Consider the following 14,779-nt stretch of genomic DNA (forward strand, 5'->3'; position numbering starts at 1 on the left):
AATATTCATACTTGATCAAACATTGCCTCAACTTGGGGAATGGAAATTACATAAGAAAGAGACCCATTTACAGAGAGATAGGAGGAAGGAGACAAAGAGAGAGTGAGAGAGAGAGAGAGAGTGAGAGAGAGAGAGAGAGAGAGAGAGAGAGAGAGAGAGAGAGAGAGAGAGAGAGAGAACACAAACCGACAGGACACTAGAGGGATCATGTTGGACAGTATAACACTGAGTGAGCCTTTCGTCTCTTTATTGATGGTATGCTTGACTGCTTGTCCACAGTGCACAAGCCAGGGTTAAAACACGCAATACAGAGTCTGCTCACTTTACAGTATGACAAAGAGGAAAGAGGGGCACTGGGGTTTTCAGAGTACGGTACATAAATATGAGTGAGTTTATACATGCACATAGAGAGCCGCTGAACAGTCCTCTGGTTATTTACAAGCTGGTGCCAGGGGGATTGGGGGGTAGAGGGGGACAAGGCAAAAAACACTGTCTTAAAGGCTTTGCATGGTCAATCCGAGATCTAAAGTGACTGCCTCTGCGATGCAGCCTCCGCAGAACATCAGGGCTTTCATACTTCTTGCGTTTAGCGGAGCAGGGCAGAGCTATTGTGAAGGAAGTTGTCAAGAAAGTGAGTTTGTATTTATACAGGATGTACCGCCCCCACCTACCATCAACCAATCATGTCAATGTGGAGCTATACGGAGCCCTCTGCATTGTTACAAAATTTGAGAGGCGCATTGCGATGTGGTAGGAAGATTGATTTGGCCTCTGCATGCCTCTGAAGGCTCCGCAATTGCGTCACATCCTCCATACGAAGCCTCCGACCACATTTTTGGATCAAGCTTAAATTAGCTTAGCCAGTACTTGTATTGTGGATATGGTTTCTATCACGTGACCAGAAGGGGCAGAGCAGGTGAGCAGTAGAAACAGGAAGTGGGAGTATATTCCTGGCCGCTGAGGGCAGAGTTGATAGAGAGGGCAGGGAGGGAGCAAGACCATACAGGAGCCAGGGACTAGCTATACATTGTCTTTAGAAACTGATTTAAGGCCAGTTTTGCGTTGTTTCCCAACATGGTGATTTGGGGAGGGGAAGCTGATCTTAGATCTGTGGTAAGTATTGTGCTAATCCTTTACAGTGGCTTCCTCTCTTCAGTTACTGGACAGGTCAAAAGAACATTGGCAGGAACTCCACCCAGTCTACTAGTGGAAGAGGAACAAAATCCACCATATTGAATCGACTATCCAGTCAGATTAAGTGGCTTACAAAGGAGAGAGAGCAAAGAAAGAACACCATTTTTAAAAGAATGGGACACAGCAAGGGAGTAGGGTGTGTTTGGGGTGTGAGGAGTTTGGGAGGCTGATTGTGGGAGCTTCAGGTGGCCAGCCACAAGCGTTCGTTCACATCTCTTAAGTTAAAATTGAGTTATTTTAGTTAATGACACACGATAGTATACACACTGTACAATCACTACTGAGCTGCCACTGGGTCCACAGTGGTGGGGAGAGGGGGTATCTGCATGTGGGGTTCAATACGCTAACATTGAATACTGAAATAAAACACAGGGGCAACACACACACACACATACAGACAGACCGACAGGCGTTAATGGTTCACAGTCACACAATGTACAAGGAACTTCACCTTTTTACAAAATCATACAGGATCCATTTAATAAATGCCTTCAGCTATAATTCTAAACATTAAATCAAAGAGTTCTGTTCTTCTTGAACTGCAGAGAACACTGAGAGAAATATAACATAACCACACATACAATGGTGGCGGAGTTGGTGAAACAGGTGTGTATGTGTAATGTGTGTGTGTGTGTGTGTGTGTGAGAGAGAGAGACAGAGTGTGCGAATGAAAGAGAGAGTAAGTCTGTGTGTAAATGAAAGTGTGTCTGGTGGAGGAAAGGGTGAAGTGGCAGCAGAGGGGGGGAAATCTTCACTACCTTCAAAGAAAATAAAAAGTGCAAAGGAAAAGTGAATTCAAGTAACTTGTGCTCTGTCCACAGGAGAGGGGTGAAAGGTGGGATGGGGGGGTCCTGTGGTTTCAGTGGAGCCGCCCTATTGGCTTTCCCTGTGCTCCGTCAGGCTGAAGGGCGTGTCTGTGGGCGTTTCCCCGCGGGCGGCTCTAGAAAGAAGCTCCACCCACTTGGCCTGGACTTCTGTATCCTGGGCGCTGAACAGCAAAGCCTGCTGGGAGTGACTCAGCTGGAACGCGTGCTTAAGCTCAGACTTCTCTGTTGCCGATGGCGCTACCACGCTCACCTCAAACCCCGGAAGGGGTATGGCCCGTGCCCCGCGAGAGTCCTGAAGAGACACAACAAACATGCCAATCAGAGTCAAAAGGAAGCATAACAGTGCAGTTTTTCCCTCCTTTAATGCAGGGGGATAGATTTTATTTCATAAGTCACATGCATACAGTGCATTCGGAAAGTATTCAGACCCCACAACTTTTTCCTCATTTTATTGCGTTACAGCCTTTTTCTAAAATGTATTAAATTAAATATTTTCCTCATCAATCTACACACAATACCACATACTGACAAAGCAACAAAAAAAAATTCAGCAGCAGGGACTGGGAAACTAGTCAGGATCGAGGGGAAGATGAACGGAGCAATGAGATCCTTGATGAAAACCTGTTCCAGACCGCTCAGGACCTCAGACTGGGGCGAAGGTTCACCTTCCAACTGGACAATGACCCTAAGCACACAGCCAAGACAACGCAGGACTGGCTTCGGGACAAGTCTCTGAATGTCCTTGAGTGGCCCAGCCAGAGCCCGGACTTGAACCGGATCGAACATCTCTGGAGAGACCTGAAAATAGCTGTGCAGAGACGCTCCCCATCCAACATGACAGAACTTGAGAGGATCTGCAGAGCAGAATAGGAGAAACTCCCCAAATATAGGCAGTGGTGTAAGAACTACTTTAAGAACTACTTTCAAGTATTTTTACTTAAGTCGTCTTTTGGGGTATCTGCACTTTACTTTACTATTTATATTTTTTACAACTTTTACTTCACTACATTCCTAAAGAAAATAATGTACTTTTTACTCCATACATTTTCCCTGATACTCAAAAGTACTGTTACATTTTATTTGGTTAGCAGGACAGAAAAATTGTCTAATTCACACAAGATAACATCACTGGTCATCCCTACTGTCTCTGATCTGGCGGACTCACCAAACACATGCTTTGTTTGCAAATTATCTCTGATTGTTGGAGCATGCCCCTGGCTATCGATACATTTAAAAATTAAAGAAAACGGTGCTGTCTGGTTTGCTTAATATAAGGAATTATCAAATATTTATATTTTTACTTTTGATACTTTCAGTATATTTCAGTAATTACATTTACTTTGATACATAAGTATATTTAAAACAATAATACTTTTAGATTTCTACTCAAGTAGTACTTTACTGGGTGACTTTCACTTTTACTTGAGTCATTTTCTATTAAGATATCTTTACTTTTACTCCAGTATGACAATTGGGTACTTTTGCCACCACTGAATATAGGTTTGCCAAGCTTGTAATGTCATACCTAAGAAGACTTGAGGCTTTAATCGCTTCCAAAGGTGCTTCAACAAAGTACTGAGTAAAGGGTCTGAATATTTCATATATTTTTCCATACATTTCTAAAAACCTGTTTTTGCTTTGTCATTATGGGGTATTGTGTGTAGATTGATGATGAAAAAAAACAGTTAAATACATTTTAGAATAAGGCTGTAACATAACAAAATGTGGAAAAAGTCAAGGTGTCTGAATACAGTACTTTCCGAATGCACTGTAACCTTCCTCCCCTCCCCCTCATCTTTCCACAGTTTCTATAGAATCATACAAAAATGCTCATCTAACAATCATTAATCTTAATCTTTTGCCAGGGGATGTCAGCTTTCTGCCTGCCTGGGATTGTCGCAGAGACAATCCCAGGATTTTGTTGGGATTTTGGTCTCTAAAACGGAATGGGCAGAGGCTACAGGGACTGGTTTTCAGTAGCTTTTGGGGCTTTTACCAAATTGTGCCGGAAAATGGTTCACTACGTTGAGCTTTTAACACAATGCACATTAGTGACATCTACTGGTCGGCAATGAAAAACATTGTTTTATGTTCAAATAGACGTTTTTTCTACAATAGTCAGCAAATCTCTATGGCGTGGCGGTTAGTTGCAGGTCTTAGTAGCCTACTATCAGTTACCATACAGGTTCGCAACCTTCCATCACACTTCCATTTTTTTTGCTGTCAAAAACTGTAAATCTATGGCATTATTTAGGATGCTTAAGACAGAAGCTTATACTTCACTAAATAAAACTAATTGTTTGCACAACAATGTGCAGAAAGTATGGTTTCACATAAAACAATATTCTTAATAATATGACTTTGCCAGTATTCGACCCCATTCCCTGTCGTCTGAGTGTTCTCTATCTGCTGATCTAACTTTCAGCTATAATGTTCCATGAAAACAAATCCTAACTAAAATTGTAAGTAGGGTGTCAAGTAGAGGTCGGTGTTTGAAAGCAGCTTGGAATCGAAGAAAGCACCAGAACCACAGCGAAATCATTGAAAAACCACGTGATCATACGAAGCTTCATACGTCATTGATGTCAAAGTAATGTTACTTTGAAACGAGCATCGGTACATTGTTTCGGATCAGTAGTGCTTTGAAAACTGCATTGGAGCATTGGCGCTCCGGTATCAATCGTCCCATCGCTAGTTTTCTGCCCCGTTTATGTCTGCATACTGTACCTATACTATACAGTGGTGGACAGTGGTGAAGCACCCTGAGGAGAGGGAAGAAGGTTTCCCCTAACAGTTATTTTTCATTCCATCAATGGTTAAAATTCCACCTAGCAAGTCCCCGCCACCTTTAAGAAGAGGCCCCAGAGTGCCACCTCTGGTCACACAGTGAAATAATAGAGTAATAACGCCATGGTAATTACAGTGTAATAATAGAGTAATAACACAATGGTAATAACAGAGTAATAGCACCATGGTAATTCTTGTAATAGAGTAACACCATGATATTTACAGTAATAGAGTAATAACACTATGGGAATTACAGTGTAATAACAGTAATAACGCCATGGTAATTACAGCGTAATAATAGAGTAATAACACAATGGTAGTAACAGAGTAATAGCACCATGGTAATTATTGTAATAGAGTAACACCATGATAATTATAGTGTAATAGAGTAATAACACTATGAGAATTACAGTGTAATAGAGTAATAACACCATGTTAATTAGAATGTAATAGAGTAATACCGCCATGGTAATTACAGTGTAATAATAGAGTTATAACACCATGGTAATTACAGCTTAGAGTAATAACACCATGTTAATTACAGTGTAATAATAGAGTTATAACACCATGGTAATTACAGCTTAGAGTAATAACACCATGTTAATTACAGTGTAATAATAGAGTAATAACACCATGGTAAATACAGTTTATTAGAGTAATAACACAATGGTAATTACTGTTTATTACAGTAATACCGCCATGTAATTACAGTGTAATAATTGTTATTACTCTATGGTAAATAGTTTATTAGAGTAATAACACCATGGTAATTACAGTTTATTAGAGTAATAACGTCATGGTAATTACAGTTTAGAGTAATAACACTATGGTAATTACAGTGTAATAACAGAGTCATAACACCATGGTAATTACAGTTAATTTGAGTCATAACACCATGGTAATTACAGTTTATTATAGTAATAACACCATTGTAATTACAGTGTAATATAGTAATGACACAATGGTAATCACAGTTTATTAGCGTAATACCACCATGTCAATTGGCTTATCAGAGTATTAACACCATGGCAAAAAAAGTTTAATAATAGAGTAATAACGCCATGGTAATTACAGTTTACTTGAGTAATAACACCATGATAATTACAGTTTATTAGAGTAATAACACCATGGTAATTACAGTTTATTAGATTAATACCACCATGTTAACCCTGTTTATTAGAGTAATAACACCATGGTAATTAGGTTAATAATAGAGTAATAACACCATAGTAATTACAGTTTATTAGAGTAATAACACCATTACAATTACAGTGTAATAATAGAGTAATACCACCATGGAAATGTGTTTATTAGAGCAATAACACCATGGTAATTAGCGTAATAATAGAGTAATAACACCATGGTAATTACAGTTTATTAGAGTAATAACACCATGGTAATTACAGTTTATTACAGTAGTAACACCATGGTAACTACAGTTTATTACAGTAATAACAGCATGGTAATTACAGTGTAATAGAGTATTAACACCATGGAAATTTGGCTAATAACAGAGAAATAACCCCATGTTAACTACAGTTTATTAGAGTCATAACACATTGTAATTATTGTAAAAATAGAGTGATAACACCATGATAATTAGTGTAAAAATAGAGTTATAACAATCATGCTAATTACAGATTATTAAAGTAATAACACCATGATAATTGCAGTGTAATAACAGAGTAATAACGCCATGGTAAATTGCAGTGTAATAACAGAGTAATAACACCATGGTAATTACAGTTTATTCAAGTAATAACACCATGGTAATTACAGTGAAATAGAGTAATAACACCATGGTAATTGCAGTTTATTAGAGTTATACCACCATGTTAATTGGGTTATTAGAGTATCACCACCATGGTAATTAGTTTATTAATAGCGTAATAACACCATGGTAATTACAGTTTGTAGAGTAATAACACCATGGTAATTAAAATGTATTACAGTAATAACACCATGGTAATTATAGTGTAATACAATAATAGCATCACGGAAATGTGTCAAATACAGAGTAATACCACCATGGTAATTACAGTTTAATAATAGAGTAATAACACATTGTAATTAGTTTTAGAGGAATAAAACCATGGTAACGACAGTTTATTAGAGAAATAACACATTGTAATTATTGTAATAGAGTAATAACATCATGGTAATTAGTTTAAAAATAGTTATAACACCATGCTAATTACAGATTATTCGAGTAATAACAGCATGATAATTGCAGTGTAATAACAGAGTAATACCACCATGGTAATTGCGGTGTAATAACAGAGTAATAACACCATGGTAATTACAGTTTTCTCAACTAATAACACCATGGTAATTTGTTTATTAGATTAATAACCCCATATTAATTGGGTTATAAGATAAATACCACCATGGTAATTGGGTTATTAGAGAAATACCACCATGGTAAATAGTTTAATAACACTATGGTAATTACAGTTTATTAGAGTAATAACATCATGGTAATTACCGTTTATTAGAGGAATAACACCATGGTAATTACAGTGTAATAACAGAGTAACAACACCATGGTAATTACAGTTTATTAGAGTAATAACACCATGGTAATTACAGCTTTTCAGAGTAATAACACCATGACAATTACGGTGTAATAAATGAGTAATACCACCATGGAAATTAGAATAAGACCATCATGGTAATTAGTTTTAGAGTAATAACACCATGGCCATTAGCGTAATAATAGAGTAATAACACCATGGTAATTTCCATTTTTTAGAGTAATAACACATTGTAATTAGTTTATTAGAGTAATAACCCCACGGTAACTACAGTTTACTAGAGAAATAACACATTGTAATTATTGTAAAACAAGAGTAATAACACCATGGTAATTAGTGTTAAAATAGAGTTATAACACCATGCTAATTACAGATTTTTCGAGTAATAACACAATGATAATTGCAGTGTAATAACAGATCAATACCACCATGGATATTACAGTGTAATAACAGAGTAATAACACCATGGTAATTACAGTTTATTCAAGTAATAACGCCATGGTAATTACAGTTTATTAGCGTAATAACAGCATGGTAATTACAGTGTAATGGAGTAATAACAACATGGTAATTAGTCTAATAATAGAGTAATAATACCTTGGTAATTCGTTTATTAGAGTAATTCCACCATGTTAATTGGGTTATTAGAGTAATACCACCATGGTCATTTGTTTAATAACACCATGGTAATTACAGTTTATTAGAGGAATAACACCATGGTAATTAGTGTAATAACAGAGTAATATCGGGATGGTAATTACACTGTAATAACAGAGTAACAACACCATGGTAATTACAGTGGACTAGAGTAATAACACAATGGTAATTGAAGATTTTTCAAGAAATAACACCATGACAATTAGAGTGTAATAATAGAGTAATACCGCCATGGTAATTAGAGTAACACCATCACTGTAATTAGTTTATTAGAGTAATAACACCATGGCAATTAGCATAATAATAGAGTAATAACAACATGGTAAATGCAGTTTATTAGAGTAATAACACCATGAAAATAAGCATAATAATAGAGTAATAACACCATGGTAATTGCAATGTAGCAGAGGAATAATGCCGTTGTAATTACAGCTTATTAGAGTAATAACACCATGGCAATTGCAGTTTATTAGAGTAATAACACCATTGTAATTAGTGTAATAATAGAGTAATATCACCATGGTAATTTGTTTAATAACACCATGGTAATTACAGTTTATTAGAGTAATAACACCATGGTAATTAGTGTAGTAATAGAGTAATATCACCATGGTAATTAGTTTAATAACGCCATGGTAATTACAGTTTATTAGAGTAATAACACCATGGTAATTACAGTTTATTAAAGGAATTACACCATGGTAATTACAGTGTAATAACAGAGTAACAACACCACGGTAATTACAGTTTATTAGAGTAATACCACCATGGTAATTACAGTTTACTAGAGTAATAACACCATGGTAATTACAGTGTAATAATAGAGTAATACCACCATGGAAATTGGTTTGTTAGAGTAATAGCACCATGGTAATTACAATGTAACAGAGTAATAACACCATGGTAATTACAGATTATTAGAGTAATAACAACATGATAATTACTGTTTATTAGAGTAATATCACTATGGTCATTTGTCTATTTGAGTAATAACACCATGGTAATTAGTGTAGTAATGGAGTAATAACACCATGGCAATTACATTGTATTATAGTAATAGCACCATGGTAATTACAGTGAAATAGAGTAATAACACCATGGTAATTACAGCGAAATAGAATAATAACACCATGGTAATTTGTTTATTAGAGTAATGACACCATTGTAATTACATTGTAATAGAGTAATAACACCATGGTAATTTGTTTATTAGCGTAATGACACCATGGTAATTACATTGTAATAGAGTAATAACACCATGGTAATTAGTTTATTAGAGTAATAACGCCATGGTAATTACAGTGTAGTAAGAGTAATATCACAATTGTAATTACAGCGTAGAATGAGTAATATCACCATGGTAATTACAGTGTAGTAATAGAGTAACAATGACATGGTAATAACAGTGTAATAATAGAGTAATAATCTAGTAATAACACCATGGTATTAACAGTGTGACAGTCAGCCAGCTGAGCAGCAGAAGCTCCATCTGAGGTCAGATTGAGGACAGACAAATCCCCCTGACCCAAATCTACTGAGTACAGACAGTGGGAACACACATGACAAGGACACAGACTTTACAGTACAGGAGGTGTAAAGCACATTGACACACAAAATATCATTGATGGGATGAAAAATAACTGACCCTGTGTCAGTTGTTAGGGGAAACCTCTACCTACATATACAGGTGACCTGGGCATGGAGACAGGATCTAGACAAGACAGCGGTACAAAGACACTAATAAACAGACAGACAGGAACACAGACACAGATAAAGACAGACACAGGTGTGTGTGAGTTTAACCCTTACCTGTCCGCTGGTCTGCAGGTAGAGCACCAGTGGTTCAGTCTTGGTGATGGCCACCCAGGTCTTGGTCCAGCTCTTGCCCTTCTCCTGCACCTGCAGCTGGGCACACAGCAGACAGTTGTCCCCCGACAGAGACACCTGCTTCTGGAGAGACAGAGACACACACACAGGAGGCAGAGTTAAAGGCCCAGTCCCAAAGTTGATCTACTGCAGTGGGTGCCAATACTCAAATAATATTATATAGTTCAACACAATTACAGTAGCTCTTTCCCCATGCACAAACCAACGTTTGGAATTGGAATTCACTTTCACTGTCAATTCTACTTTTAATTGAAAGTGATAATCAGCCTGGACGTTTAAGGGGCACTCGAGGATAAAGGTCTGGGACATTCGCTTACAATAACAAACCTGGTGTCCAGCATATAGGAAACATTTATTGGGAGATTTGGACATGGACAGGTGTTCATGCTGCTGCCCCACTGTTACTGATGTGGTGCTGTAGCCCCCCTTGATGGGAAATAATACCACTGCAGATCACTGTCATTATGGTACTGCTACTGTGAAAGATCTAGTTTGTGCGTGTGAGACAGTATAACCCCAAGACAGACAGATTAGACTGCTCAGTTGCTGCATCATATGCATGAAGTGTAGAGACTACTTACTCAGCAGGGTCTGCTGCTTTCCACTAAGCCCCTTAACTAGTCATGGTACATGTTCTCAAATAGAGGTTACTTAATATTGCTGTGTGTGTGTGTGTGTGTGTGTGTGTGTGTGTGTGTGTGTGTGTGTGTGTGTGTGTGTGTGTGTGTGTGTGTGTGTGTGTGTGTGTGTGTGTGTGTGTGTGTGTGTGAGTGAGTGAGTGAGTGAGTGAGTGAGTGAGTGAGTGAGTGAGTGAGTGAGTGAGTGAGTGAGTGAGTGAGTGAGTGAGTGAGTGAGTGAGTGAGTGAGTGAGTGAGTGAGCGAGTGAGCGAGTGAGCGAGTTTCTTAGCAGTTTCTTTTACAGCAGCACTCTGGGCTTGATAGACATGGATAATGATACTGCAATAAAACAAAGATATTACAGTATATTATAGAGATATTGTTCAGGATTGCTTACAGGCTTTAAGACACAACGATCTGCTTCATCCAGTCTCTGTTATACGCTGTGCTCTACACAAGCAGTCTATTGAACACTAGTTTACCTTGACTCCTGGTACACACACAGAGATGGATCTTATTGAGCCGTGCAGACTATAGACTGTGTGTACCACTGTACTATGTCTCTAGTGTGTGTGTGTGTGTGTGTGTTTAGGCCCAAATACCCATAAAAAAACACCTGTCTAGACAGCCTGAAACTGACACAGATAAGAATATGTGTGTTTGATTGATAGAGGTGCATGATGCTCTGTGGGCCTGTCTGGGCTGGGCTCTGTCTTCTCTGTCATGCTGGTGCAACTAACGTGCTTATGCCGCTCTCTCCAGAGGCTGCAACTGAGATAGTGTGCCCGCTGCTAACCTCCATACTCCAACTTCCTTCCTCAGACCTGCTCTGCTGGGAGTCCACTCTGTGCAGCCTGTCAATGCTAGCATCTCAACAACACTGTGCATTATACAATAAGTATGATGTTTGATTGTCTTATGTTTGTGAGGGGAAGCCAAAAGGAAGTCTCTGGATGGATTTTTTTTTTTTTATTAAGTTATATTCTACTCTTTTCTATAGTATAAGCTGAGAGTCGGTCCTCACCTCGGCTGTAGCTTTCCTCTTCAGCTCTACTGGGGCCCCTGCAGGCCCCTCAGGGCCCTGGCTAGTCTCGAAGCACTCGGGACACACACGACACGTCTTATTCTCCAACATCTTAGAGCATTTACCACAGATGGCCTGCAGAGGGAGGGGAAGAGTGAAAGAGGAAGAGAGAAAAAATATTTAGACAACTGAAAATCAATTATACAGGACATCAACTGATGAAAATGCAGCATCCTGGCACTAACTGTTCCAGCCCCCAACCTCCTCTCCCTCTCTGTGCTCACCGCTCCACAGGCTTTGCAGTGGTGCTTGCGCTTTGTAAAGTTGAAGCTCTCGTTGCAGCCTTTACATGTCTCCTTTTCCTTCTTCTTGGAACTTTTCTGGAAAACAGAGAAACACATACAAACAATATATCAAGATCTGTCCAATCACAAGGTCATCTTGTCTCAATACATCTTGGTGTTACCTAAGTAACCCTGCCCTGAAATAGTTGGATGAAGGAGACTATGAGGGCCCTTTCTCTCTCTATCTTGCCATTTCCCCACTCTCTCTGTTATCTACCCTATTCTTTCTCTCCCACTCCCAACATCTTCCTCTATAAACGAAAAGTGAAAATAGAAGCCCCTCCCTCTGCTCTCTCAGACTGGGGCATAGATAGCCCCACCAGCCGTTTAGCACATTTGCATTGTGGTAGGGAGTGTGAAATTCACCCCCTGATCGTGTCTCATCTCTCCACAGCCACCCCCCACCGCTACTAGAGAGTGAGCTAGTGATGCTATCCCCATAGAGAAGACAACTTGCTATTTATACCTCTCTGCAGCCTACTGTGTGGATTATAGATCCACTACCATTGTCTTGCTACCTCAAACACAGACAGACATCCAGGCTTTAGAATAGGAGAGATCAATGTACTTCTTGTTATGAACTCAGTCATTCGTGGTACAATGTATTCACATTATATTGCCCATTGTATGGTTTCTATTACTATGTGGGGGCGATGCCATTCATGCTGTAGCAAAGAAAGATACATGCTCTTCAAATCGAAAGCAGAGTCAGTAACACAACAGCATCAGGCAATAGAGCCTGAGGAAATGCATTGTGTTAGGACGTTTGACACATACCCTTTCTTGCAGTCTTTCACTGTCTGAGTCTACGGATGTGCTGCTCCAGGGACCCTGAGAAGAGAAGAACATGAATACCTGATCAGAGTGACATATTTAACCCTGGGAGAGATGTATGAGTTACATTGAAAGTACATCCAGTGTTATTACATGGCTAGCACTTCATTTCAGGTGTCAACATATCACTAACAAAGCTCTCTCACACATTGCCAGAGAATGGGACCATCAACCTCTGAATATTACCTAAAGCTGCTGTGTGTGTTTGTCCCCACTAGATGGCAGCCATGCCCCAGAGACAGACAATAGGCCTGGCACGTGTTCCTACTTTTGGCCTGTGTCCAGGTCCAGCCAGCCCAAAGTGGGTCAGTGGAGATTCAGAAGAGATTTTTGTACAGTGTGCATGAGGGCTTCCCCTATTAGGTCATGAGAGAGTGCCGGGGAACTAAAGACAGACCCTGACAGTGTGTGTGTTCGTTTGTGTGGGTGTGCAACGGAATAAAGAGCTCCTTCATAAGTATACATGTTTGTGTGTTTGTGTGTGTATGTGTGAGTTAAGTAAGAGCTTCTTTGTGTGTCTATCAGTGTCTGCAGTGAGGGACACGTGACACACACGGCTGTGTGTGTGTGTGTGTGTGTGTGTGTGTGTGTGTGTGTGTGTGTGTGTGTGTGTGTGTGTGTGTGTGTGTGTGTGTGTGTGTGTGTGTGTGTGTGTGTGTGCGTGCGTGTTGTGTGAGGATAGGTGCTTTGTCAGACAAAGACCTGACAGTGACACACTTTCTGACAAAGCCATAGTGATTTCTTATTGATATATACGTGCATAGAGATGGTTAACGCATGGCTTGACAGAGAGAAAAGAAAGAAACACAGACAGACTGACTGACCGGTGAGTCTGGCAGGTGGTCTTCGTCCCTGGAGAGGGAGCTATTGAAGGCTTTGTTAAAGGTCTCACTGTTCTGCTTGTGCTTCTCTATGGTGGCCAGGATCACCTGCAAGTGGAAGGGATGGGGGAGCGGGAAACAGGAGAAGGTGGAGGGGAGAGAAGGAGATAAGCCGTTAACAGTTTCAGACCGTTAAAATATTCTTAACTGGTTTTACCGTAAAAGTGAAGAGGCAGTGAAGTCACAGATTTTACAATGGGAGAAATTCTACAACAATCTACAGCCCCTTAGGAGAGAGACAGACAGAGACAGAGGGAGAGAGACAGAGGGAGAGACAGGGCGAGAGAGGGCCTCTGCCTGTCTGAGTTAAAGACAGCTAATATTAATAATATGCATGTCAGTCTCTCCTGGCTGAAAGTGGAGGAGAGATTGACTTCATCACTACTTTTATTTATGAGAGGTATTGACATGTTGAATGTACCGAGCTGTCTGTCTAAACTACTGGCACACAGAACAGACTATGGGAGGCACACAGTACTACATAGAGCCATAACTACATGCAACTCTATTCCATATCAAGTAACTGATGCAAGCAGTAAAATTTGACTTTAAAAAAACAGATTAAAAAACACCTTATGGAACAGCGGGGACTGTGAAGCAACACACACACACACGATAACATACGCACTATACATACACATAGATTTAGTCATGTAGATATGTGGTAGTGGTGGAGTAGGGGCCTGAGGTCACACATTGTGTTGGGAAATCTGTGAATGTATTCTAATGTTTAAAAATGGTATAAACTGCCTTCATTTTGCTGGACCCCAGGAAGAGTAGCTGCTGCTTTGGCAGCAGCTAATGAGGATCCATAATAAATACAAATACAAAGAGAGGAGAGGAGAACAAAGAGAGCGACATTGTTGTCGTCTGGACTGACCCTGTTATACAGAGATGACATCAGCCATGACATCAGAGGGACAAATGTATCAGGGACCTCTGATCCAGCCTAGTGGTCTGTGTCAGAGACTGGCCTCTAACAGAGTGTGTGGGGGTGTGTGTATGTCTGTGTGTGTAGTGAGCACTGTATTAATGTGTGAATAATAGACTGTGTATGCACAATCTTTGTGCAGCCCTTTCCAAAGTCTTGAGACACCACACGTTCCTCTGTGTCCTTCAGAATGCCGAAGGGCCCTTCCACTCCTTTCCACACACTCCCAGACCCCCTGCCTGGCACACACTCCTCCCCTCC

The 14,779-nt window shown here is 39.7% G+C and overlaps 1 protein-coding gene across 4 annotated transcripts in view; it reads right to left on the reverse strand.

Annotated features, from left to right (window-relative positions):
• Window positions 1–205: 205 nt before the first annotated feature.
• Window positions 206–14,779, reverse strand: part of LOC109906962 (FYVE, RhoGEF and PH domain-containing protein 3) — a 92,211-nt gene continuing 77,637 nt past the window's right edge. For 3 of the 4 annotated variants that reach the window (XM_031793939.1, XM_031793941.1, XM_031793940.1), the window contains 6 exons: window positions 13,531–13,635; window positions 12,650–12,703; window positions 11,813–11,908; window positions 11,529–11,663; window positions 9,809–9,949; window positions 230–2,313 (listed from right to left, as the gene is read on the reverse strand). In XM_031793939.1, coding sequence (XP_031649799.1) covers window positions 2,068–2,313; window positions 9,809–9,949; window positions 11,529–11,663; window positions 11,813–11,908; window positions 12,650–12,703; window positions 13,531–13,635 — 777 coding nt within the window. In that variant the 3' untranslated portion in view covers window positions 230–2,067. Of the gene's footprint in view, window positions 2,314–9,808; window positions 9,950–11,528; window positions 11,664–11,812; window positions 11,909–12,649; window positions 12,704–13,530; window positions 13,636–14,779 lie in introns of all 4 variants that reach the window. The other variant, XM_031793938.1, reaches the window with a different exon arrangement.

The sequence above is a fragment of the Oncorhynchus kisutch genome, linkage group LG17 (assembly GCF_002021735.2).
Source record: "Oncorhynchus kisutch isolate 150728-3 linkage group LG17, Okis_V2, whole genome shotgun sequence".
NCBI classification, from domain to species: domain Eukaryota; kingdom Metazoa; phylum Chordata; class Actinopteri; order Salmoniformes; family Salmonidae; genus Oncorhynchus; species Oncorhynchus kisutch.